This window comes from Sprattus sprattus, assembly GCF_963457725.1.
Source record: "Sprattus sprattus genome assembly, chromosome: 1".
NCBI lineage: Eukaryota > Metazoa > Chordata > Actinopteri > Clupeiformes > Clupeidae > Sprattus > Sprattus sprattus.
The window spans coordinates 12,199,751-12,225,948 of NC_137920.1; the positions used below are offsets into that span (position 1 = coordinate 12,199,751).

At 43.0% G+C, this 26,198-nt stretch overlaps 8 protein-coding genes across 9 annotated transcripts in view; 2 read left to right on the plus strand and 6 right to left on the minus strand.

The window, feature by feature from the left end:
* Positions 1 to 2,622, plus strand: part of LOC308364845 (calpain-2 catalytic subunit-like) — a 16,265-nt gene extending 13,643 nt beyond the window's left edge. Inside the window, exons 15-20 of the mRNA XM_080838113.1 lie at positions 267 to 331; positions 625 to 693; positions 1,039 to 1,117; positions 1,882 to 1,998; positions 2,231 to 2,289; positions 2,414 to 2,622. Of these exons, the coding sequence (XP_080694239.1) occupies positions 267 to 331; positions 625 to 693; positions 1,039 to 1,117; positions 1,882 to 1,998; positions 2,231 to 2,289; positions 2,414 to 2,437 (413 nt within the window). The 3' untranslated portion in view covers positions 2,438 to 2,622. The remainder of the gene's footprint in view (positions 1 to 266; positions 332 to 624; positions 694 to 1,038; positions 1,118 to 1,881; positions 1,999 to 2,230; positions 2,290 to 2,413) is intronic.
* Positions 2,623 to 4,116: 1,494 nt separating this feature from the next.
* Positions 4,117 to 13,217, minus strand: LOC308364855 (guanylate-binding protein 7-like). Of its 2 annotated transcripts, none has more exons than XM_080838125.1 (11): positions 13,144 to 13,217; positions 11,810 to 12,028; positions 10,762 to 10,839; positions 10,366 to 10,415; positions 9,863 to 9,972; positions 9,016 to 9,218; positions 8,230 to 8,472; positions 7,017 to 7,297; positions 6,411 to 6,623; positions 5,955 to 6,057; positions 4,117 to 4,537 (listed from the first exon to the last, which is right to left on the minus strand). In XM_080838125.1, the coding sequence occupies exons 2-11, from the start codon at positions 12,000 to 12,002 to the stop codon at positions 4,134 to 4,136; spliced, it is 1,878 nt and encodes a 625-aa protein (XP_080694251.1). In that variant the 5' UTR covers positions 12,003 to 12,028; positions 13,144 to 13,217; the 3' UTR covers positions 4,117 to 4,133. The 2 variants fall into 2 exon arrangements, with proteins under 2 accessions (XP_080694251.1, XP_080694252.1); XM_080838126.1 differs by lacking the exon at positions 13,144 to 13,217 and adding an exon at positions 12,720 to 12,816.
* Positions 13,218 to 14,645: 1,428 nt separating this feature from the next.
* On the minus strand, positions 14,646 to 15,020 carry LOC308365150 (histone H2B 1/2-like; the record flags this gene model as incomplete). Its single annotated transcript, XM_080838494.1, has 1 exon — positions 14,646 to 15,020. The coding sequence occupies one exon, from the start codon at positions 15,018 to 15,020 to the stop codon at positions 14,646 to 14,648; it is 375 nt and encodes a 124-aa protein (XP_080694620.1).
* Positions 15,021 to 15,868: 848 nt separating this feature from the next.
* On the minus strand, positions 15,869 to 16,180 carry LOC308365249 (histone H4; the record flags this gene model as incomplete). Its single annotated transcript, XM_080838626.1, has 1 exon — positions 15,869 to 16,180. The coding sequence occupies one exon, from the start codon at positions 16,178 to 16,180 to the stop codon at positions 15,869 to 15,871; it is 312 nt and encodes a 103-aa protein (XP_080694752.1).
* Positions 16,181 to 17,242: 1,062 nt separating this feature from the next.
* Positions 17,243 to 17,653, minus strand: LOC308365015 (histone H3.2; the record flags this gene model as incomplete). The annotated part of the gene is made up of 1 exon (XM_080838329.1): positions 17,243 to 17,653. One exon carries the CDS (start codon positions 17,651 to 17,653, stop codon positions 17,243 to 17,245), a length of 411 nt encoding a protein of 136 aa, XP_080694455.1.
* A 2,834-nt stretch (positions 17,654 to 20,487) lies between these two features.
* On the minus strand, positions 20,488 to 20,865 carry LOC308365091 (histone H2A-like; the record flags this gene model as incomplete). The annotated part of the gene is made up of 1 exon (XM_080838422.1): positions 20,488 to 20,865. The coding sequence occupies one exon, from the start codon at positions 20,863 to 20,865 to the stop codon at positions 20,488 to 20,490; it is 378 nt and encodes a 125-aa protein (XP_080694548.1).
* A 731-nt stretch (positions 20,866 to 21,596) lies between these two features.
* LOC308364957 (histone H1-like) lies at positions 21,597 to 22,214 on the minus strand (the record flags this gene model as incomplete). Its single annotated transcript, XM_080838247.1, has 1 exon — positions 21,597 to 22,214. The coding sequence occupies one exon, from the start codon at positions 22,212 to 22,214 to the stop codon at positions 21,597 to 21,599; it is 618 nt and encodes a 205-aa protein (XP_080694373.1).
* Positions 22,215 to 23,594: 1,380 nt separating this feature from the next.
* On the plus strand, positions 23,595 to 23,969 carry LOC308365212 (histone H2B 1/2-like; the record flags this gene model as incomplete). The annotated part of the gene is made up of 1 exon (XM_080838580.1): positions 23,595 to 23,969. The coding sequence occupies one exon, from the start codon at positions 23,595 to 23,597 to the stop codon at positions 23,967 to 23,969; it is 375 nt and encodes a 124-aa protein (XP_080694706.1).
* Positions 23,970 to 26,198: the final 2,229 nt, after the last annotated feature.

Sequence of the window (26,198 nt, forward strand, 5' to 3'; positions counted from 1 at the left end):
AGCAACCCTACTCAATTACCATAACACCAAAAGCCCCGTCTTTTTCTATCTCTACCTGGCCAGTCTCAAGCATGTACTGCAGTTCTGCTTAAGGGTTCTTCCTGCTCCTTTCCCTTGCCCCCTGTCACCATTTTGCTTGCTCTAGGGGAGTTCAGGCTCTGGGCTATGTAAAGCGCCTTGAGCCAATTGTATTGTTTAAAGCGCTTTATCAATAATTAATTGAATAACATGTAATTGAATAATCCTCACTGAGTGCTTCTCCTCAGGCAAGGACATTAAGACGGACGGCTTTAGCCTGGAAACATGCCGCAACATGATCAACCTCTTGGACGTATCCTCTCACGCGTTTAAACACCAGAGCTATATATTTTAATTCTTTTTATTTTGTTTGTTGTGAATTTTAATGGAAGAGCAGTGAAACCTAGATTTCCGAATATCTTGAATCTTAATTTCTTTCATTAGTTTGGCACCACGTTCGGTGTTCAGTACAGCCTTCTTCTTTAACTGGCATGAGCGTGCTCAGTATATCGCTTCTTATTCTGATCTCTCTCACACACACACACAAACACACACACACACCACATGAGCGTGTTCAGTATATCGCTTCTTTAACTGATCCCACAGAAAGATGGCAGCGGACGACTCGGCCTGGTGGAGTTTAAAACCCTCTGGTCCAAGATTGAGAAATACCTGGTGTGGTATCACCCTCTCCATTTAATTCTGTCCTTTAAATCATACCTGCAATTATGGCTTTGAGACTCATTTCTGACAACATTCCCCCCCGAATCACGTTTCTGTCATAGTAACATGCATAGAAATATGGTTATATGTACAAAGTGCACAGCGGTCAAGGTTTGGTTTCTCTCCCCCCCAGATTTCTATGATGTTATTGCAATCATGAAGTAATCCACAATTACAGTGACAAAGAAGCATGACAACTCTATATATAGACTATGGACATATCTTTGATCAGAGTTATTAGTATGTGTGTGTGTGTGTGTGTGTGTGTGTGTGTGTGTGTGTGTGTGTGTGTGACAGGTGATTTACCGCAAGCGAGATGAGGACAAATCTGGCACCATGAGCTCAACTGAAATGAGAGCAGCTGTACAGGAGGCCGGTGAGATGCGCGCGCACAAACACACACACACAAAGACACACACACACACACACACACACAAACACAGAGACACACACACACACACACACACACACACACACACACACACACACACACACACACACACAGACACACACACACACACACACACACACACAGACACACGCACACACACACGCAGACTAAGACACACAGACAGACACACACACACACACACATTCACACACACACACACACACACACACACACACACACACACACACACACACACACACACACACACACACACACACACACACACACACACACACACAAACACACAATGGTCTGATGCAAATAGATTGAACAGTGACAGATTAAAGTGTGGCCTTACCATCTTCTTAAAAACATCAATTAAGTTTATGTTGTTGCTGTTATGAAGCGACACAGCGCGGTTAAGGGTTCAGGCAGAGGTTGCGGATCGGTCACACACACAAACACAAAATGTAACCTCTCTGGAGCCTGGATCCAAAAACGTTCCGGATCTGGGGACCCAACACCCCGTGTTCGTGTGGACGAAAGGAAGATCCGACAAATAATTGGCCCTTTTCCGGGCAATCCCGTTTCCGTGTGGACGGACAACAGACACACACACACACACCAGCAAACATACTCAGAAACACAAACACACATACACACACAAGCACATGCATGTAGAAGAACACACACACACACACACACACACACACACAGTGTGAGTCTAATGATGTGTGTGTATCCATCAGGGTTCTCCCTGAATAATCCTCTGCACCAGGTCCTTGTGACGCGGTACAGTGATCCTGACCTCACCATCGACTTTGACAACTTTGTGAGCTGCCTGGTGCGACTGGAATCCATGTTCAGTAAGTCTGTTCCTCTGTGCCTGTGTGTGTGTGTGTGTGTGTGTGTGTGTGTGTGTGAGAGTGTGAAAGTGTGTGTGTGTGTGTGTGTGTATGTGAGAGTGCGTGTGTGTGTGTGTGAGCATTCCAAATTGTCTACACAAGCTGAAGTCATGCATTATAACTACATATATATCTACAGTACTACGTGAGGTGTTTCTGATATATGATCCCAGTTTTCTCTCCCATTCTGAAGATATTTTTAAATATCTGGACAAAGATGATTCAGGAAAGGTGGAGTTCACCCTATTTCAGGTGGGTAACTCTGAACCAAACTAAATTGATAACTTTTCAGAATTTCCGTTTGCAAACAGCCAACTAGTCACCCATCCAGCTGTTGTCATGATCAAATAATCATTTGTATTTCGACTCCCCCTAGTGGCTGCAAGTTGCACTACTGTAAAGGCTAAACTGGAATGTGGTGACGTTTCCACAGCAACAGGACGGTGATTCCCCCATCATTGCCAATGACTGCTTTTCAGACACTAAGATCACTACTACTGTGCTTACTTACAATACTTAGTTTAGTTACAGAACATCACATAACTAAAATTACGTCTCTTTAACACAGAAATACAGTGTGGCCTCCTGCACAGCCAAGATGATCAGAAATATCGTATTGCTTTTGAGGTAAATCATACACTCTATGGATATTCTAATTCTTGCCCTGTAATACTTTGCTTGTGATGCCATGACCAACATTCTTGGAAACGTTGACTATACAGTGCCCTCCACAATTATTGGCACCCTTAGTGAATGTGACCAAAACAGGCTATGAAAAAATATATCTTTGCTGTTCATCCTTTTGGTCTTTCACTCAAAATATTCACAAACATCTTACCTTTTCATTGAAGTACAATTCTTGAAAGAATTTTTTTTTTTTTTACATTAAATAAATATTATTCTCCAAAACAGGTGTGCCACAATTATTGGCAACCCTTAATTTAATGTTTTGAGCAGCCTCCCTTTGCTAAGATATCTCCTCAAATGCGTGATGAGGTTGGTGAACATATGGCACGGATCTGAGACCATTTTTAACATACAGTATCTCTCCAGATCCTTCAGATTCTGAGGTCAACACTTGTAGATTTGGCTTAGTTTCATTTATTGTGACATTGGAGATGAGCGCTAACATAACCAGAGTATAACACCATAAAGAATGACAATTCCTAATTTTACTGACATACTGCTCACCATTTTAGCCCATATACACTGTTTTCTAGGCGTATGAATGTGGACTATGTGTAATATAATAAAATGTTGTTGTTCATATACATTTGACAGTGTAATTTATTACAAGCTAGCACAGTTAAGTTTTCAAGGTTGCAAACTTCCAAGTCTTGTTGGCGTGAGATTGACAAAGAAGACTGCTCAAACTTTTTGACGTGAGATTCATTTATCTGGATGCTAGCTTGAGACAGGACTTTGGGCATCTGGCAAAAATGACACCAATAAGGTTACAGCCTATGTCAAATTATAAAAAAAAAAAAACATTGGCAGGGATGTTTATGATGAAATCTAGCAAGTCGACAACATTCCTAACACAGCCAAACATCAAGACACAAGACATAGCAAGACAGCTAATAAGTTATTACTGACTAGTCCGACATAAAAAAAAAAAGTAGCATATGCTGCCACTGACGCAATACATTCATGGGAGAACACATACAGTAGTCCAAACGCCGCCTCCGATAAATCAAAACACAAAACAGTCAGCATGACAGCGTTTCAGTATCTGGATACTGATTCAATACAATTCATTTGTTTTACCACACCGTTATTACAAAGGCACACCTCTTAAGCATTGAGAGAGACTCCCCACTGTAAAATGAACTATTTATCTAGGAGTGTGTTGGCCAGAAGAAGACGCAGAAAAGACCCTGGACTAGGACGAACCTCAAAGGATATGCCACCCCATTACAATAACTTGGTTGTCAGAATATTTTGAAACTTTAAAATGCATTATTTTTCTGATCCGGTGAAGACTTAGCTGCTCTCTCTAGTCGTAAGACCCCGCTGCCATAGAGACCCTCCGCAGATAAGCCTGACCTGATCTCAACCTATCATAGCAGGACTGGGCAGCATTGGCACTAGGCCACTTATTTCTTAAACATTTTACGCATGCCTTTATACTGCAGGAAGGTGGACAAGACTTCACTGCCGATCTTGGCTATAGGCATGAAGACTTTCTCGAGGAACCCTGGCTTGGCCTCTTGATTCTGCTTCTGCTCCTTCTTCAGTTGCTTGATCTCTTGGTCCATGGTCTCAGCCTTGTCCTTGAAGCCCTTCTCCATCATCTCCCTCTGCTCCTTCAGTTTGCTCTCCAGGGCTCGATTCAACTCCTCGTGCTGGAGCCTCTTCTCCTCCTCCATCTTCTCCTCCAGCCGCCTCATGCGCTCCTCCTGACTGCGACGCTCGTCCTCCAGGGCACGCTGCAGGTCCTGAGACCGCTGCTCCTCGGCCTTGGCCTTCTGCTCCTGCACTCTCGCCTGCTCACGGGCCGCTGGAGGGAATGGGAGAAAGTAATGGGTCACATGAGAACAGTTTTCGTCACTTGTGATCATAAGTGATATGAATGAGTTTTGACGTCTGTATGAATTTCTGTGAATGTATGTATGCATGCATGTACCAATGTATGCAAGTATGAATGTATGTTTGCCTGTATGAATGTAACGTATATGTGTGGGCATGTATGTTTGCATTTACACATGTGTGTGTGAAACAAATCAATGCCGTTCAAACTGTGGACAAGAAAAATGTTGAAAAAGGGCATGGCTTCACCCCGAAGATGCAATTCCAACTTCTGCTTCATTATGAACTTATAACCATACTTCCAAGCGTACATATAAAGTATGTTATAATTTGTTTACAGTGTGAACGAAATGTAGTATTTATGTTTTAATTTTGCTGCCACTAGTGCCTTCCTAGAGTAATGTAAACCATTGGTGTGACAAGCGACCTACATTTGTTGAGATTTCCTTACGTTTGGTAATGATAACGTACGGTAAGAAGACGATGTGTTTCATCATGAGGGAATAAATGTAAAAACATTACTATTTAAAAAGGTGCAACATGAAAGAATTTTAGTTTAAAACATTCAAACATTAACTAGAAATAGCAACCGAATATGAAAAATATTATAACAGAAACGCCAAACACAACACTCTTAAATATTTTGAATTTGGAATTCAGTACCGATTTTAAACACTTGGTTTCAGCACAACCTATTGCTCCTGTAACATTAATGTTTAGCCAAACCCAAAAGCTTAAGACCTACAGGGGTCTAACTTGCCTCGACTAATTAAATTGTAAATATGAATAACAAGCAACGTTGATGGTGCCACAAATGTAAGCGTATTATCTTTCGATCATATACATTATTCCATGCTAGATAAAGTCCTCAGCCTCCAAAATCTTGGCCAAACGTTTACTTTTTTAATTTTATTTACATAACATTCACTCATTAAGCCGACACTTTTATCCAAAGCGATGTAGAAAGGAGAGAACCATCAAAACGAGCAATAGAGAGCTAGTGTAACAATACATAAATACTACTTTACATAAGAAATAAAAAGTGCAGGAATGTAAATGATGTAAGTGCGAGTAAAGTACTAGTAAGCGGAGATAGCTTTAAAGGGAGGATAAGGTGAGGTAGAGGAAGTGGACGTTAGGAAAGGAAGTGCTATCTGAAGAGTTGAGTCTTCAGGAGCTTCTCCTGCAAAGTGAGAGTGTCAAGGTGTGGAGAAACATAGTGATATATGATTGGGGTGGTGAGCATGAAATCATTTAGCTCACTAGCCAGACTTTATATATACTGTATATAAATATCTTCTTTAACTGAACTAGGTAAAGTCTAAATTCAGATAAACAAAAATTCAGACTTATAGAGTACGACCCTGTGTTGGTGGCAGCCATCTTACCTGCCATCTTCTTGTCGGACTCTGTGAGCGTCTCGTCAGCCTTCAGGATGGAGTTGGCCTCAGCGTTCCTCTCCTGGAGAAACTTCTCCAACTCCTCTTCCCCCTGAAGACAAGAGAAAATAACAGTTAGAGAAGAGGAGGTACAGTGGACACACACACACACAAGCATGCATACATGTGAACACACACAAATACACACACTCACATATAATTACATCCACATACACAGACACAAACAAACATTCTCTCACACACACGCACACGCACACTTACACATACAGACACACACATGTACCCACAAGTACAGACATACATGCACACCAAAACACACACAATTGCACAAAAACTAATTTTCAAGAGATCCAAACATACCTAAGCACACGCACACACACACACACACCTACACACACACACACACACACACACACACACACACACACACACACTGGCGCTCACCTTCATGCCCTTCTTGCCATGTTGCCGGTACCTGGCCACCATGGCATCGCGGTCACGACAGTAGATCTCATACCCGCCTGACTTTGAATATCTGCCCTGCTGAATGTTGGCGGCCATCGGTCCATACAGTTCCAAGAGAAGGTTCCGACACAGCGTCTCCGATGCCTCCATGTTCATAGCGAACAGCTGCTCAGAGATCTGCAACACCTTCTCCTGTCGGAGAGAAAGCCACAGCACATATTTTAGCCAAAGCAACATGAACTACAAATACGACAGTATGAGTTCCTGGAGCAGAGATCCAACTGGAGCTTGGAAGGTTCAAATTGGACACAAGAGCTCGGAAGGTGGAGGTATGTAACGCGCTAAAGAAGTCCCTCTCTGAGGAAGTGTGGTTTTCCAAACTGGAGAAACATCTCCAGCAACACCACGCCCCTTCAACATGGCTACTCGGGTAGCAGAGATCCAAGCTACTCGGGTAGCAGAGATTTTTTTTAGGAGGGGGTCCTTGGAAAGCTACATTTTTCTAGTCCATTTGACTGTACATGTAGGTCAACTGGAGTGAAAAGTAAGTTAAATTTAAGTTCAAATAAAATAAAATAAACTTACCTCCAGCTGCGTCATGTATTTTCCCCCATCATCCTTGAAGGAACGTTTGAGGAATTCCTGCCTTGCCATGGAGGAGAGACGATGGTGTTCTGCCGAGACAGTTCCAAGATCCGTGGGAAAGGTCTTACTCAAATCCCCCATGCCCTGCTCATAGAGCTGGAGACCCGCTTTCAAGGCTGACTGGTTTTCGATCTCTGCCATGGCAACCACAGCATTCTCCAGACAGGGAACGCTGCCGCTGTTGATGGTGTCCACGTAGATCTTCACAAGATGACTGAACCCTTGAGACAGTGAGTGAAAGGTAAGGAGGTAAATGTTTGTAGTCACTCAATCTAGAACTCAATTCAATTAAATTCAATTGTATTTATAAAGTGCCAAATCAAAACAAAACGAATTGTCTCAAGGTGCTTTAGACAGCTCTGAGCCATCTGAGAGCAAGCACAAAGTCGGAAGGGACAAGGAAACCCCTTATTTCAGGAAGTAGGCAGAACCATGACACATGGTAGATATTGAAAAAGAAGGGGGGGGGGGGGACAAACATGAACATAGCAGAATAAATCATACATGTAGCATGATAAGCATGCCAGCATATGCATGGTAAATGTACGCAGCATACATGGGGTGCATGTACACTGCATACATGGGGTAAATGTACACAGGATATGTGTGGTAAGTGATATACACATGATACATACAAAATTGGTAGTGGAAAAGGTGGGGAGAGCATTCAAGTATTGTAGATAAGCTTAGTGGGTACACTGTGCGCTCGTAAGGTTACTATTACAGGGGTAGCTTGAGCTACGGAACATAAAACTATGATGATGGTGGATATTATTTACTTTGCATGTGCTAGTCAAGTAGAAGGTCTTGGTTGATAAATACACCAAGATTTTTGATACTAGTGTTTGATGTTAATGAGATGCCATTGAGTGTGGGTAGACTTAAAAGTAGTGTCTCATTTAAGAGGGGTAGTGAGTGTTTAAGTAGTTTGGTGAGGAAAGACCCTAGTCAAACCCAAACATCCATCCATTCAACCATTTACCCATCCATCCATTCATCCATCTACCCATCCATCTACCCATCCAACCACCCATCTAACCATCCACCCATTGATCCATACGATCCGTTCAATTTTATTTTCTCTTCTGCCTCTATTCAGTTATTTCTTCTTCTTTGAACTCAACAACGATACAAAAGAAGCTCTGTGACTCACGGCTGCCGGTGACCTTGTGGCCACCCTGTACTGTCTTCACGCGGCTCTCTGCAAAGACGTAACTGCAGAAGCGTTTAGCGACACTCAGGAAGTCTGGGCAAAGGTCTGCCTCAGCCATGGAATCTAGGTTCTTCATGTTGTTTGCCGACGTTGGGAACGGGAATGTGAAGCACTTCCGGGCCGGGAAGAAGTTCCGGATGCACTGTCTTGGTAGGTTGTAGGTCACTGCTTTGTTAGTCAGACCTGTGAATGCAAATCAAAATGCCGTCAACCTTGTCTCAACTTTACATTTCAATAGTGTGCTCTAAAATGTATAAATGTTTAACTTTAAACTCATATCTGAAGTGTCTGCCTTTACAACAAGGGTAGAATATTATGCTACTTCCTGAACTGAAAAGCTAGTGGGCCTATGCACAGTATTTATAGTAACTAATTAATTAGTTAAATTATGTATGATCTGTAATTTATGTTTGTGATGGTGCACATATGTTGTATTGTGCTTAAGACTGTGATGGTGATGTTACGTTTGAAACTCAGTGAACAATTCATTAACTAAGTACCGGTAACTTATTCATTCATTCTTTTACTATTTTTAGTTTTTTGTATCCACATCCAAATCATATAATAACAAAAACAAAAATAGCAATTCTACTACTTCTACTACTACTACAACTGCTGCTGCTACTAGTAGTACTACTTGTTATTATTATTATTATTATTATTATTATTATTATTATTAACAATGATAAGGGAATAAGCCATTTCCAACAAGCCATTGACACTAACCTTTTTTCAGCTGTAGGGCGAAGTCCAGGTACTCGTCCTCACTCACATCGCGACCGTTGAGCTTCCTTTCCAGAGTGAAGTCCCGAACGGCCCAGACGAAGTCAGGGAAGAAGCGGACAAATTTACAGTCCTCCTCTTCTTCATCCTCATCATTGGCGGCCGCTGACTTTATCTGGATGTGTTCTGTCAGCTCAGTCACATAGCTGAGATTGGCTAAGGAAAGGTGCTCACTACTGCACTATTATTTTTTTTTCTCCAACAATTAGAGTAGTGGCATAATGCTGTTTAAATAAACCTATAGAAAGGTTCAGGTTTAGCAGACAAGTACAGGTAGGTTTGTTGTTTCATTGCTTTTGTTTGACAGTTATAATATTAAACCTGATCTGTGACGATGACTACTTTCAATGAACTCCCTTATCCAGTTTAAACCTTATCCCCTACCTCAACTAATATGTGTCACAACCAAAAAAAAAAAAAAAAAAAAACACATTTAACTATGCAGCACTTAGAGTAGGTTTTCAACAGGTTTTCAATTTTCTTCCCTATGTTAACCATTCATTCAGGTTAATTTTGGTCCACTGACAAAGCATGGCATTTGCTAGCTTTGTGGCTTATTAACTTAGCAACTGTCAGTATTGCCAGAGTTATACCAAAGCTGCTGTGCAAACGACTTTAGACTGTAATTTAGTTGGAGGATCAATGTTTGGCTTTCCTGTCTGTCTCTAAGTCCCCATTGTTTATGAGCAGGGGCTGTGAGGGAAAGAGAAAAAGTGTGTAAAAGTGTGTGTGTGCGCTATGTGCGTGCTTGCGTGCGTGCATGCGTGTGAGAGAGAGAGAGAGAGGATACTGGAGTTTCTCTAGAGCCTGGTTGTCGATGGTGCCTCTGCTGTTGTACACCAGGGTGCTACTGAGCAGCACGGCCAGACAGAAGATCCAGGCATCGTTCTTAGAGTCGCCCTACGATGAGATTTTATGTTATTTTAATGAGGAGCATTCAGCTGGTTGTACAATTATTAATTTATACAGGCAGAAGATGCAAGCAACCTTCTCTACTCTTTTACAGTTTTTGCACATCTGATGTTGCTGAGGACGGCATTCTGAAACGTCTTTCTCTCTGCTTCCATACATGACAATGAGCCATAAGGCTTTATTTGTATGATATGAATATGTATGATTGAAATATATATTGAATCGATAACAAAATATTGAACTGGATTATAAACCAAACATTCTCTGGGTTCAGAATTATATTTTAAACCAGTCATGACTCAGTTTAACTCCTTCCTACCACTGCAGTAAACAGTGTATGAGTAGAACAGTATGTAAATAGGGCAACGTTGGTGTCCTCACCTTGTCGACATCACCCAGTCCTTCAGTGTCTAGCAGCAACAGTGTATGTCCTGAAACAGAGGTCATTCTATTGTCACTTACACAGCCTTCTACTTCCTGTGTTACACATGGTAACCAAAGTAACAACAGTAACACTAGTAACAGTAATTACACCATGGTTACGACATTCCTCCTCCAGACACACAAGAACAGTCACAGAGTTCCTATGGAGAGCAATATTAATGTCACGCTGACAAATAACATGCTTAAGTACTAGGGTTGGGTACACAAGGATATTTCTTCTCATTCTTATAATCAAGTGCAATTTATTGTTTAGAAAAGTCCAAAATGTAATTACAAATGAACAACATACAAACTAAGAAACAAATTCATTACTTAATGAATAGATTTGCTCACCTGGTTTAGATGGGTGAGGCACACACCACATCCAGATGCCTTTGGTCTTAGACTCAATGGTGCTGCCCAGAGCAAAGCCTGAAATAAACAACTTATATATGAAACAATGTTGCCATAGCAACAAAGGTGCTAGGCCCTACTGTGATGGGTGTGTTATTTTATTTTCTTCATCATCAGAATCTCTATCACACTTTTTACTATTCTTAAAGTCTCAGTTCCACAGTTATATCGTGCACTTTCTGGACCCACAAATAATCTATTAGTCAACAATGAATGACCAAATGTACTGAAGCAATTTCTACTCATTTAGCCTCTTTGAAAATTAGGTTAGAGGAGTAAGATGTCTTTCAGTTCAGAGACCCTGTCTAACTGAGTAAATATAGACTGCAGAATACATTTCAAGTAGGTCTGGCCCAATAGGCCTGCATTACAAACCAAGGTTTTGGTGAATTATGCCGGCGTCATAGAAGTAGAACAATTTGATTGGCTGATGAATGACATTCTAAAAAGTGAATGGATAAAATCCGTTTTCTCCCCTTACTGTCGACAAAAGGAAGCAGTATATGACATGTCATTTAAGTTTGACGTTCAAAAGTAGGCCCTACTGGCCCTACCGGTTCCGTGGTCTATGGCAGTATGTACAGATCACACAGAACAGAGACTGAAATGAGTGAACGGCTCAGGAGGCACTAAAACGAGTGAACGACTCAGGAGGCACTGAAACAAGTGAACGACTCAGGTGTGTGTCTGTGTGTGTGTGTGTGTGTGTCTGTCTGTCTGTCTGTCTGTCTGTCTGTCTGTCTGTCTGTCTGTCTGTCTGTCTGTCTGTCTGTCTGTCTGTCTGTCTGTGTCTGTCTGTTTATATGCGTGTGGTACATTTGAAGCTGCATTAGCACTGATTTCAAGGAGACACGCACCATCGGCTTTTAAACCATGCCATATTTTACTTACTGGCCTTACCGGTTCTGCGGAGTGGCAATAGCAGAGTCAGAGAGTGTGTGTGTGTGTGTGTGTGTGTGTGTGTGTGTGTGTGTGGGGGGGGGGTTACCTGACTGTTTGCCAGCTAGCCGATTCATGAGGTAAGACTTGCCAGTGCGGTACAACCCCACCACAGCCACCACCACCACAGGCTGCTGGATCCCCTTGAGGATGTCCAGGGCCGATTCCACCGTTTTCAGTCCCTCCTCTGCATTCTCAATCAGGCACACAGGTGCTGGCATGCGGGGTGGACCTCCAGACATGGCTGCTTGGAAGTTGGCCGCACAACCTACAATGTAAAAAACAAACAAACAAACAAACAAACAAACAAAACAAAAACTGCTGCATAAATAGGTTATGGCTGAATTAAAACCAAACAAATTTTGGTTCAATTAAATCTATTTTGTTCTTCCATCATTTCATCCGTTGTTCTTTTCAGTGTGAGACAGGGTTCAGGGGTTAGGCAGGGCTACCTGAAAGGGAATACTTTTACACGGAGATCTACATTTGTGAAACTATCTTCCTTAATAACATAAATGACAGACTGGGAGAAGCTAGACACAGGTGACAAGCTATGAATAACCAATCAATCAATCAATAATATTCTTACAAAAAACAGCCACAACTGTACAATAAACCCATTACTCTGAAACCATGATTATCAGCACAGTACTGATTATTAGGACACAGGTCTATGTGATTTTGTACAATGACTGCAAATATTTCAATTCGGCCTGTCAAATCAGATTCTACCCGGATTGGCTGCTGGAGCTGGAAATACCCTAAATATGTATGTCCTGTTGATCTGCTATCTGGTTACAAATCTGAATCACATCACCAGTTTACAACATCGGCCAAGATACATGCCAGCGACGGGAAACGCACTTTGAATGGGCCTGTTGTGGTGTGTGGAAATAGTGCAACAGTCTGGACTAGCGCGCTAGTTAGCAAGCTAGCCAGCTAGTAGGATATCCACTCACTTGTCTTTATACCAGAACTTTCATTCTGTAAGCACAGGATTACATATCTAATGTAGCAGGAACAGCAACAACCCCTTACAAGTCCCTCCAAGATGGTCCTTTCCGCAAGTTAAAAGAGCAAACGACGTCGTAGCCCTGTCATTTTCAAACCGTCAGAGACAAAACCAAACAATCCCAATGGCCACCATTTGCATAGGATTAAACTTTTCCCAACTTTTTTCGCTCGCTTCGCCCAATTCACTCGTCTACTTCACAACCGCCTGCCTCCAACAGAAACGAATGAGGTACAAAACTTTGTTTCGCTGTCAATGTGGTCATCGTAAGCCGTTCGGGTCCAAATAGCTTGCCAATATGTTTTGGTTTAGGGAATAATCATTAGCTTGAAGTGTTGCGGAAACTTCAATAAACGAACCAGTAGATGTACCTTTGGTAGAGCGCTTGCTGACGGAAGATTGAGTCTTTACTCGTGTGATGTCGTCGAAGACTCTTGAGATCAGTGTGCTGTGCAAATCCTTTTAAACATTTGAAAACGAAACCAACTGCGCTGGTTATGAAATACATTGTTGGGTGTTACTGTAAACGCACACAGTTCTTGTAAACCATGTGCCCGGAGCTATTTGTCTGGGCTCCTTTAAGAGCACGGCTGCTGTTGGTTACCGTGGTTACCGTGTTGTCTGCAGCCCACAGTCAGAGGTGGAGGGGCAAATGTGATAGGGTCTTGCTGGTATACGTTTTATATTTTCTTCTGAATGGTTTGGTTTGAATGTTGCACCCAATAATTGAGTGTGTGATGATTTGATATATGGGGAATCACTGTGATTTAATTATGGTCTGTTTCTGATTTGGGGAATATCTATTTCTTGTGTGATTGTGGTGTTTCTTTCTTTTGGTTGTTTAAACCACCAGTAGGCCATTGCTGGATAACCCCTTGAAGGCCTGCACATCAAAGCCATTCCACTGGTGACAGTGCTCCTGTGAATGTTTTTCCCCTCCATGTCTCGATTAAATCAAACCATACGCGTGTGGAATTGTGGATCTCTGTGTCTCCTTAATTCAGTTGACTGCCCCATGATTGGGGATGATTTGCTGCCTGGAGTTGTGGACCTCAGGTAGCCCTAAACCCTGTGCAGGAGGACAGCCCCCTAGCCTGGCCATTACCAGCCTGTGACTCCATTTCATGAGCATGAGCTTGAAATCAATTCAGGCGGAAATACGTAGGCTGGTGTCACCAGGCTAACAGCCCCCGCCACACATGCCTCACACATACAAAGTGGCGATACACAATCACGGTGACATTTTAGGAACCATCCTGTCATTTTCCTCTTTACTATTAAGCGATGCTACCCCAAGGCCATAGACATGTAGCGTGTAGTTTTATTTCTCAGGTTTGGTTAAAAATGTACCGTATCGTATCTTCTGGGGAGTAGACTTGGGACCATGAAGAGATCTTCCATCTGGGCATCTGAGCCACACCCGTGCTAAGCTTCTGGCGGGGATCCAAAACCGGCCCACAAACTAAAAAGTATTTTTGTGTCTTTGGGCTTCTGTCACTCAGTGTACAGCTGATCTGGTTGAGCGCTGGCTTGGACCAGGGGCCAGATGTGGCCCGTAATCTGCCAAATTAGCTTAAAAAGAAACAATTTAAAAGATATAATTGTTTTAATTTTTTTTTTGTAAATACACGAACTATCGACCACTTATCCATAGATACAAAGGGCTTACTCTCACCAAGAATCATGGTGTGGTGTTTCAGCTTTGTCGCAAGGCACGTTTTTAGGATTGATTATATTAGTGCATTACTTTGTCCTACAGCTCGGAAATGGGCTACAGTCTTAATGGTTAAACGAATATTGAGGTCGTTAGAATGGCTTTTTAAAAACACTGTGGGTGGCTCTTAAAAGAGCCTTTGGGTAATAGATATTAGCTTTACTTGGAGCTGGTGTATTTGGTGACAGCCTTTGTTCCCTCGGACACGGCGTGCTTGGCCAGCTCGCCGGGCAGAAGCAGGCGCACTGCGGTCTGGATCTCCCTGGAGGTGATGGTGGACCGCTTGTTGTAGTGAGCCAAACGGGAAGACTCCCCAGCGATGCGCTCGAAGATGTCGTTCACGAAAGAGTTCATGATACCCATCGCCTTAGAGGAGATTCCAGTATCAGGGTGGACCTGCTTCAGCACCTTGTACACGTAGATGGCATAGCTCTCCTTCCTGGTCTTTCGGCGCTTCTTGCCTCCTTTAGCAGCCGTCTTGGTCACGGCTTTCTTGGATCCCTTTTTGGGTGCTGGCTTCGCAACTTCAGGCATGTTGTACTACTGTCTTTCTCAAACAGAATGTAACTTTCGAAGCGAGATTGCAGATAATATATACAATTGTCTATGGAAATAGCTGGCTGCGTCACTTCAGACATCAACGAACGTCATTTCCCTCCAACACCAAACGCTCAGACACGGTTGGTTACTTTATAGCGAAGGGGGAGGTCAGAGAGACAAGTCCAGCCCCACCCACAGATCCGCAGTAAAACCCGATGCCCACTTTTATCTAATTTCCCGCACTTTTCGGAGACAATCCTGCGAAAAACATACATGCACAAATTATAAATATATACATTTTCCTTAGATCGCTTAATAAATTGCTTATCAATCGCTTAATCAATCAAACTTGGAGATTCTAGCATTTTTAGGCCAATGCAATTGTGAGTTGTGGTATGAGCTAAAATATCCCTCGGGATTAATATTATCTATAAACCGAGTGTTACATAACCAAGCTTGTGATGTTTTCAGCGATGATGTTGTTTGCAAGAACTTTCTAATATGGGGTTTGGGTAGACGTTTAAGTACAAAGCAAAACTTGATTTTACGTTAGCAACAATAGTGTCGTTCTCTAGACACCTCATGGCGTCGCAGCGTAAACATACTAGGTAGGCGAGAGCCTTTATTATTTTTAAAAGAGGGAGAACATGTAGGTCTACAATCATGCCTGTTTTCTATGATCTTGAATGCTGTTAGACCAGGCAAATATTCTGAAATAATTGACATAATATGCGCGTAGAATTGCAAGTTTCGTGTTATAATCGATTGGATACAGCTTTTGTATAGTATGTGGGTGGCTCTTAAAAGAGCCTTTGTGTTCAGTTTGGATGTGTGATCAAAATCTATCCGCCGAAGCCGTACAGAGTGCGGCCCTGACGCTTCAGAGCATAGACCACATCCATGGCGGTCACGGTCTTTCTCTTGGCGTGTTCGGTGTAGGTGACAGCATCACGGATCACGTTCTCCAGGAAAACCTTCAGCACACCACGAGTCTCCTCGTAGATGAGGCCGGAGATACGCTTCACGCCACCACGGCGAGCCAGTCGACGGATTGCGGGCTTGGTGATTCCCTGGATGTTATCACGGAGAACCTTGCGATGACGCTTGGCGCCTCCTTTTCCGAGTCCTTTACCTCCTTTGCCTCTTCCTGACATGTCTGCTCTTGCGTTTACAGAGATTGGTGTCTTGTATGTAGCAAGAGTGATAATATATAGTTCAAAAGCGGACCTTTGTGAAGACCCACTGCGCCATGTACATCACCCGCCCTGTTAGCACTGCGTCACTGAGGACAGACCAATCAGTGGACACCTACACCAAAGCAAAATTATTTTTCAGTCAGTGGTAAAGATTGGATGGTGGATTGGTGGATATCAGACATTCAACTTGACAAAAGATCCAAAGTGCGCTTTACCAAACTGGCCATAATATCTGGCAATAAATGTTTTGTTTTGCTCCGGAAAAGTGTAGACCCCTCATTCTCCATGGTTGAAAGAAATGTCCTTATGGTGACGGAAAAAAATATGTTCAACCTTAAAAGGAAGCCACATCTCTTTGATAAATGTTGGTCTGCTTTTATTAACTATATAGATACTATGCCACGGCCGGATGTGGGTTGACCATTGTATGCAGATGTACTGATATGTTACTGGTGTTTATCTGGCCAAATATGCATCTTTACTGCTTATATGTAAATTTACATTGTGTATCCTTTTCCTTAAAGTTGGCCTTTATCGTGTTGGATGCCTGCCCGTCTTACACTGGTGTGAGGGGGAGGGGGGTGCTTGTGCTTGGCAGTTGTCATTATTTCCAATGATTTAACGTTTTAATCTACTTGTTGGTGTAACAAGAAAAGCAAGACGCCCCCCATTTATATGAGCTGTGTATTGCTTAGAATGAGGATGCAGAACACAAGCATTCCTGTGAGTGAACGTCGTTAAAGGTTGTCAGCAATCTATAATAGAAGTACATAACCTCTTCTCTTACGTCAACGTTGAGGAATTGTTCAACACAAATGACTTGTGTCAAATTAACATGTTAACTTAATACATTCCCCACCGATGAATTGAAATGGCAGACTTTTCGTTGAAATGGTATTGAAATGTTCTAGTTTAGAAAATATTGTACGATCTTTACAATTTAAGGGAAAGGAATAGCCTCCATCGACATTTTGGTGGCTCTTAAAAGAGCCTTTTGATGTTCTTGAAGGAAGGATGAAATTAAGCACGTTCCCCACGGATGCGACGAGCCAGCTGGATGTCTTTGGGCATGATGGTGACCCTCTTGGCGTGGATGGCGCACAGGTTGGTGTCTTCGAACAGACCGACCAGGTAAGCCTCGCTAGCCTCCTGAAGAGCCATGACGGCAGAGCTCTGGAAGCGCAGGTCGGTCTTGAAGTCCTGAGCGATTTCTCTGACCAGACGCTGGAAGGGCAACTTGCGGATCAGCAGCTCGGTGGACTTCTGGTAACGACGGATCTCTCTCAGAGCCACGGTACCGGGCCTGTAACGATGGGGCTTCTTCACGCCACCGGTGGCTGGGGCACTTTTGCGGGCAGCCTTGGTGGCGAGCTGCTTCCTGGGGGCCTTGCCTCCGGTAGATTTACGAGCGGTCTGCTTAGTTCTTGCCATTGTGAATAGATTCAGAAGGATAAACTTAACGCCGTGCCATGCCTCTTTATACCTTCCAGACTTGGTTGGCCTCCACTGATTGGGTAGTACTCATGAGCGTGCTCAAAAGCAATTGGCCTGTCCGCACCATTTCAGTTTTAAGCCAGCCCCTTCAATGAGAGCGGGAAACTTACTTCTCTTTTAACATCCAAACTTTAACTTGAAATAGTGTTAGTAACCCTTGCCTGGAAGTGTATATTTATTTTAACATGTCTCTATTTGTTTTATTCTTTTGCTGAACGGTCGAGTGAGAGAGGCAAGATCACTAGCTCAATGGCCTAGGAATGTGATTTGTAAACCGAGTTGATTTGCACAGACGCGTCTACTAAATAATTCCATATAGTGTGTATTTAACACACGGTTGTGAAGGCTTCATATCGGGACACTTATAATTCTTGTGCGAAAAATGTACTGCTGACGTGGTGATTTGTAATCAAATGAAGGGCTATTTCATAAGGTGCATTTCATACCAGGAGGTGACCCAGTGCTGGGAGGGGTTATAAACACTTGTGTATGAGATACTGATTTTCCAGAGATTCAAAAAAACCATGCCATGTAAACATATTACTAAGCACACACACACATGTACAACAGATACCGATACATATTACAGAGTGATAGGCGAGAGGTATTTATTTAAGTTAATGTTTAATAAATGTTTCAGCCGTTAGATATTCTGCGAGAGTCATGAGCGTGCTCAAAAGCAATTGGCCAGGCCACACCATTTCTTAAAGACGCCTCATTTTCAAAAACGTAAAGCCAGCCCCTTCAATAAGAGCGGGTAGTTTGCCTTAACCGACAAAAATTGAACTTGAAATTACGTTAAAAACTCTTGCCTGAATCTGTATTTATTTAGGTATTTAAAGATGTCCATATTTGTAATATGCTCTCCCTCAAAGACCAAGATCACGATATCAATGTCCAGTGTACACTCATAATGTATAATTAGTAAAGCAAGACTTACATACAGATATATAAATAAATACAGATTGCAGATAGAAAACAAAAAAGAACTAGTGTAATCAAACAAAGCACGCACACAGACCACTGAGAATAGATACATATTACAGAATATAAGTGATAGGCGAGATTAATGAGGTAGCCTGTCTTAAAGTGATCTTTTTAAGGTTTCCACCGTTTCAGCCATCGTGCCAGTATTCCACAGGTTGGGAGCATAGTAACTAACAGCTTCCCCATGTCTGTTTGCCCCGGTCGTTGGAAAGTTTGTTGCCTGAAGACCACAGGGATCTACGGTGTGTGCACGTCTGACATTTATTCAGGTACATGACTATGATTCGATTCATGGACTAGTCAGTCGATTCTGCAGCTGGCAGTTAACCAGTTTTAAAACTGATGTGATTCAAAATCGGCCATGACTTATTCACAACACCATCATGATGTAGCAATAAGGGGTCAAGAAGGTATATGTAAGACTTGTTTTTGGGTGCTATGGTCATCAAACCAATTGACCTATCGCTAAGCCCCGCCCCCCATTGTGACTGTTGCTAACTCGGACACGTTATCATAGCTGACTAGAGTTTACAATGGCAGCTATCAGCGACAAAACTATATCCCAAGAGGCTATAGACAACTTTTGGAGACAAAAGGACCTGATTTTGCCTAGAAGCCTTCAAAAGGGACTTAATTATGCAATGGAGGGATATGTATACAATTTAAAACTCGATATGGTGGATAACAAGCTTAAATTTGAGGCGAGAATTTACAGAGCTCAATGCAAGAGGGAGAAGATTCAACTCATGGTCATCGCGATTGCAGATAAATACATCCAATACCAGCATTGTTCATGCACCGCATGGGAAAGATACAATGAATTCACATTCAGTTAATTTAACTAATCTGGAAGGCATATGAATGTAGACCTACGTTTAGTAAATAGCATTAACCTACCTGCCCCTGACAGGACAGTGTCCTAACTATATGGTCCTAACTGTCTAGCTTGTTATTGTAACCTTGTTAATTACCGGCATGCGTGTGTTTCGTTCACGTTGTCATGTTAATCCTTTATTAAACCTATGTATACTTGTGCATATCGTTTGTTTAATAGAATGGCCGATTTTTAACAAACTGTCCCATAACTGACAAAGCTACGCTAGCGCAGCTAGTGAATCGTTAACGTTAGCTAGTTTGAACCAGAGATAACTTGCCTCAGCCTAGCATAACATCAGTGGTGAAAGTAAGCAGCTACTGTGAAAAATGAGTATGCCTTTTATCATGTAGGCTTAGTTGATTGCTTTAGCAAAGGAAAATCCAACCTAACAAGAGTATGGCAGAAAGCTAATGAACGTAGCGTTCACTGTGTGGTCTGCCACAGCTTAATCCACCAGAGATATTTGGACCGGTCTTGTTTTCGTTTAGGAAATGAGATACAATATACCCCATTGCCTATCCTCTCATGATACCTCGTATCAGTGTTGTATCTACCCCATGCACATCGTTTGGCCATTTTTGTTGAACATACATTACCACAAACCTCATAAAACAACCGAAAAATCACGGCCTCTAATGCTATCCTATGGAGCTGTAAACTCACGATGTCCGAGTGCAACTGTTACTTAACTGCCATTGGCCCGTCTGCGTTCGAAAGGCGGGGCTTAGCGACAGGTCAATTGTTCAATGCTCATTTAGTTCACTTATTTTGCCCATTAGTATGTATGCTATAGTTGAGCATTAAACATTATAAAGAACTATGCAATCATTTGTTTAGAAACTTTGCTTTTCACAGATACATTTGGGTGGCTCTTAAAAGAGCCGTTGTTTTTCACGCTGGACTTGAATTACTTGGATTTCTCGGTCTTCTTGGGCAGAAGCACAGCCTGGATGTTGGGCAGCACACCACCCTGAGCGATGGTCACACCGCCGAGCAGCTTGTTCAACTCCTCGTCGTTGCGGACAGCCAACTGCAGATGGCGGGGAATGATACGACTCTTCTTGTTGTCACGGGCAGCGTTGCCAGCCAACTCAAGGATCTCAGCGGTCAGATATTCGAGCACGGCAGCCATGTAGACCGGAGCTCCGGCTCCAACACGGTGGGCATAGTTGCCCTTGCGGAGCAGCCTGTGAACACGGCCCACGGGGAACTGGAGTCCAGCCCTGGAAGAGCGAGTCTTGGCCTTAGCCCTGGCCTTTCCTCCGGTTTTACCTCGTCCACTCATGTTTACTGATTATCTTTAAGCGATTACAGAATTTAGTGAATAATAACTTAGCGCGACTGAGACAGAATTTATAGGAAATAGTCGAAGGCTTCATTCACTGAAAGGAGAATGCCGAGAGCCAATCATATCAGAGATTTAGACCAAAGGCCTTGCCCACTTTTTTTGTAACTCCTCCAGCACTTAAACTGCTTTTACCGCCTTTTTGTTATTAGTATTTTATAAGAAAATCGGAATGATTAAATGAAAATAACCTCAATATTAAAGTGGACTTCCGCTAAATAAAGGTGTAGCACGGCCTCGATGTAAAAAAAAAATATATATATGAATTGATGTTCCTGTTTACCCGATTATAAAGATTCTTCATTTGTTTTTGTGAGAATAAAGTAATAATCCTAGCTGGCCAACTAACACCCGAGACTTAATCCTAAAGATGTAGCTCCCACCTTTTCTTGGGGATTGGCACTGCATATGTACCCAACAGTTGCACTAACCGGTTATTGTTATTAACATTAAATCTGTGTATAGAATTGTTTTATTGTGACTGAAAGAACTTGAGTTGGGGTATGGGACAATCAAATAGTTGGCTGGCCAGCTAACACCACTAATACACCTTAATGATTTACCAATTCAACGTCCAATTAATCACTTTGGAATAGATTTTTCAACGGAATGAGTGGGTGGCTCTTAAAAGAGCCTTTTTTTGATTTCCAGAAGGTGGATCACTCTTCAGCTTACTTCTTCTTGGGTGCTGCCTTTTTGGGCTTGACGGTTTTAGGCTTAGCTACCTTGGGCTTCGCTGCCTTTACCTTCTTAGGGCTCTTCGCTACCTTCTTGGCTGCCGCGGGCTTCTTTGCCTTCTTGGGGCTCTTGGTGGCCTTCTTTGCTGCGGCGGGTTTCTTGGCCTTCTTCGGGGACTTCTTAGCAAGAGCGGGCTTCTTAGCGACTGCCTTCTTGGGGCTTTTGGTTGCCTTCTTTGCTGCGGCGGGTTTCTTGGCAGCTGGCTTCTTCGCCTTGGGAGCAGCCTTCTTTACGGGCTTCTTGGCTTCTGCCTTGTTCAGCTTGAAGGAGCCGGACGCTCCGGTGCCCTTAGTCTGAAGCAGAGTACCCTTCGAAACGAGACTCTTGACGGCCAACTTGACGCGAGTGTTGTTCTTCTCGACGTCGTAGCCACCAGCAGCTAGCGACTTCTTCAGCGCGGACAGAGAGACACCTTTCTTTTCCTTGGATGCCGACACAGCTTTCACGACGAGATCGCCGACGCTGGGTCCTGCCTTCTTGGGACGTGGGGCGGACTTCTTCTTGGGGGATTTCGCCGGGGCGGCGGCTGGAGCGGGAGCGACTTCTGCCATTGTTCGAGAGTTCAAGTGAGACGCAGTAACAGCAACTGAAAATGTCTGACTGAATGCCATGCCATAGAAGCGGGCTGAATTTAAACCCACCATGAGAACCGTTCAGACTCAACGTCAATGGCTCTCTGCTCACACTTCCCCGATGAGCACCAAGTTGTGTTTTCTGCCCTTACATTTTGGAAGAATATCAGCCTTGAAACCATTTGAAAACCTGAAACAAAGTTTTTGAAGTTAAATAAGAGGTTCAGTTCTTACATACGACATAAAGAAAGCTGAGTTTCATCTTATTTTAGAGTCATACCGAACAGAAAACCGAGTGTAGCAGCGAGGAAATCAAGTCGCTATTGTGGACATGGGGCTGTTATAATGCGTATAAAGTTAATAAAACAAAGCACAAAACTAAAAATAAATACCCGGGGATAACAACAGGAGTGTCTTCAACCTAACACACATATTTAAACCGTGTTTTTACACTCTAGATATTGCCAGACGCAGTCTGTTTTGTAGTCAGTGAAACACATACTTGCCCAGGGAACTGAAGTGATCATACTGAAGGACTAGACTTCACATATAACGGTTGCAACAACCACAAGTCTGGTCTACGTCTGCTTGATGACAAACCATGTTTCACGAATATAAATTACGACAATATTATCATGTTAAGACGAATCCACTATTTGAAAATAGAGAAAATAGTTAAATTGAGAATCTCGAAGTTCTGGCGTGGAAAATATGCCTAACATCGTCGCATTCTATAAGCGTTTCTTTCAAGCTTCAAAATCTGAAAACGGTACACGTAGATTCGTAGCTGCATAAATCCATGCAGTGTTGGGAATATAGGAATTTGAAAGGCATCGTGTGGGTTTTTATTGTCCTGAATTAACATGCACTTACACCTACTACAGTAATGGTACATCGCAACAGAAAGATTGAGTCATTGTTCTCATAATGTCTTTGGACTTTCATGGCATCGCTTTCTTTGTATACCCAAGAAACCAGAATTAATATAAGTGTTGAATAGACTTTCGTGATGCACCGAATAAACAAAATCATATGAAATATTTTCGACTGGGGCTTTCAAGGTTCTGTGTACTATCATGAGAGTATATTTTAATGAATTTAACACTGTCTCGTAGTCAATGTAAAAGATGCGGGAAATGGTAACAAAGGAATGGCAAGTTGCCGTTGAGATGAAATTAAATGTCTATGTGGGTTGTCGAAGAGTGGCGGGGATCAAGCCGAGGCACCATTGGCTAAACAACAACCAACCCCGTTTATTCTTTTCACTGTAAGAGGAGAAACAGAGTTTCTAATTTACATACGCCTTTTTATATAAAGCTGAGGTCTTTTGTTTGTGGTCTCAACAACCATTCCGCAATCATGCCTGAACCAGCGAAGGCAGCTCCGAAGAAGGGATCCAAGAAAGCCGTGACTAAGACGGCTGCAAAAGGTGGCAAGAAGCGCAGAAAGACCAGGAAGGAGAGCTATGCCATCTACGTGTACAAGGTTTTGAAGCAGGTCCACCCTGATACTGGAATCTCCTCTAAGGCGATGGGCATCATGAACTCTTTCGTGAACGACATCTTTGAGCGCATCGCTGGTGAGTCTTGCCGCCTGGCTCACTACAACAAGCGGTCCACCATCACCTCCAGGGAGATTCAGACTGCAGTGCGTCTGCTTCTGCCCGGTGAGCTGGCCAAGCACGCCGTATCCGAGGGAACAAAGGCAGTCACCAAATACACCAGCTCCAAGTAAATCTTTAACATCTATTTGCAAACCACAAAGGCTCTTTTAAGAGCCACCCAATTTTTCTTCAAAGAGCAATTCTATCTTTTAAATAGGTGTTTCCAAAACAATTATTGTTAACTTGTATCGAATAGCTGAGTATCTGAATGCAACAGTCTGGCATAGGATAATTTGCTGGATCCGTGACGTTGATATACAGAACTAACTGCAGGGTTATTTTTTTTTTAATTTTCAATTGTTTTTATTTTATATAATGGGTCGTCTGTACCCATGTATACCACTAGAATATCACATCCTGCTTCAGGCAGGCAACACTTTATCACAGATGCTGCAAACAGGAACACGTTGACGTGCCCTTCTCAAATCAGAATCAGGTTTTGTTGGCCAAGTAAGTTTGCACAAACAAGGAATTTGACTTGGTAAAGTGGCTCTCCGTGTGATTACATAGAATATACAACACAACGCAAACAGTGCAGCGCTCTAAGATGTCTAAATAAGTATACAAGCAGGCATTGCTATATACAGGAGCTATGAATTGTTACACAACAATAGTGCAAAGAAGTGGAGAGTGCAAGAATTGCAGGGAATGAGTGATGGTTACAGTAAGGGTGGGATGTGTTTTGTATTTAAGGATCAAATTAATAAATAAATGGGCGACAGTGATTTGACCTCCTGTCCTGAAGGCCCCATGCAGCCTATGGAAAGACACCAAGGACACACTCACCTCTAAATGCACAAACAGATACTTCAGTATACAGTCAATACATTGTTGAAGAGGATTACATTTCAAGTGAGTTTTAAGGTCTATATCTAGTTCTCATAAATTACATGACTTGTAACTCGTCACAGATTAAATTAAAACACTGCTACACACTCTGTATGTATGTATAGGCTACAAATACACCAGTGGAGCACACACATATATAACGATTTAACCGAACTCTCTTAAGCATGCTGGGCACGTCAGGAGACGTCCAGAAAGAGGACTTGGCACGTGGCAGAGCTGGTGCAAGTATACAACAACACACCTCACCAATCTACTGGATACAGCCCTTACTTTTTTGATGTTAGGCCGCCATAGTAAATGGCCCTTTGATGTGAAGTTGGGGAGTGGGGATGGGTTTACTGGAATTGAAGGCAGCTGGGTTCACCACCATCGTAAGCGATTGGCAACTGCATATAAGCAAGCCCAAGCACAGGCTGCCAAAGCTCAGGCCTCTCGGAAACGAGGGTTTGACCGCAAGGTCAGAGGGGGAGCCTTTGTTATCAGGGCAGAGGCTAATGGTTTTAAATAAAAGTTCCAGGGCACTGGAGGACAAATGGGAGCACTGCACAGTATGTCATTGTGTCACAACCTAATACTGATATACCTGTGTATGCTATTAAGTCAGAGGGGGCTAATGGGGAGGAGAGAGTCTTGCATCGTAACATGTTGAGTCCATGTAAATGTAATGTTTTCTGTCGCCAAGGGCCTGAGGATGGGGGAAGGGCCGTCACAACCCCAGATGCCAACCAGGACCGTAGCCGATGCATGTATCATTGGGTGTGGGGTTGTCCTGCATGTTCAGCAGCACCTATAAGGGCGGAGATGGAACCTAGGACTCTCAAGGATCAACCCCCAGCACAGCTCCATCAGTAGGGGTCGGTCTGGCTTCACCACCAGCCCTGGGCCCCTCGCTCTACTTGCAACACCAAGATGGATGTAAGCATGTGGTTAGAGTGAAAGACAATTTGGGGGTCGGGGTCCAGCCCGCCACTGGTTTAGACGTCACGACACACCTGTGTTGCATTAAGCATTCGGTAAAGGGAGGTCAGGGACAGGAGATACTGCTGAGCTCCAAGTCGAGGGCTGTCGTGCCAGGACGTGGGTAAGTGCTGCTTACCCATCGTGTTAAATAAGTGTGTTGGCTTAGATAGCTGACTGTTGCGTGTTGCGATTTCTCATCTGTGTACCTCCGATATACCCCACGTCTGGCGGTTGCGGTGAGGAGGCCAGCGTAGTATTACTGGGTATTCTGTTGTACCCAGTTTTGTTGTTTTCCAGAGAATTGTGTTCCCCGGCCGGTTTCTTTACTGTATGTCAATGCGTGTGCATGTGAGCAGGAAGAAGAGCAAGCTCATATTCTGTGCGAAGTGCCGTGTCTGTACAGAATAATAGGAGGGGATATACTTAGCCTTGGCTTGCTGTGCTTATGGGTTGCTGTGGATGCCTTCTGGGTCTTGATGTGTATTTTATCA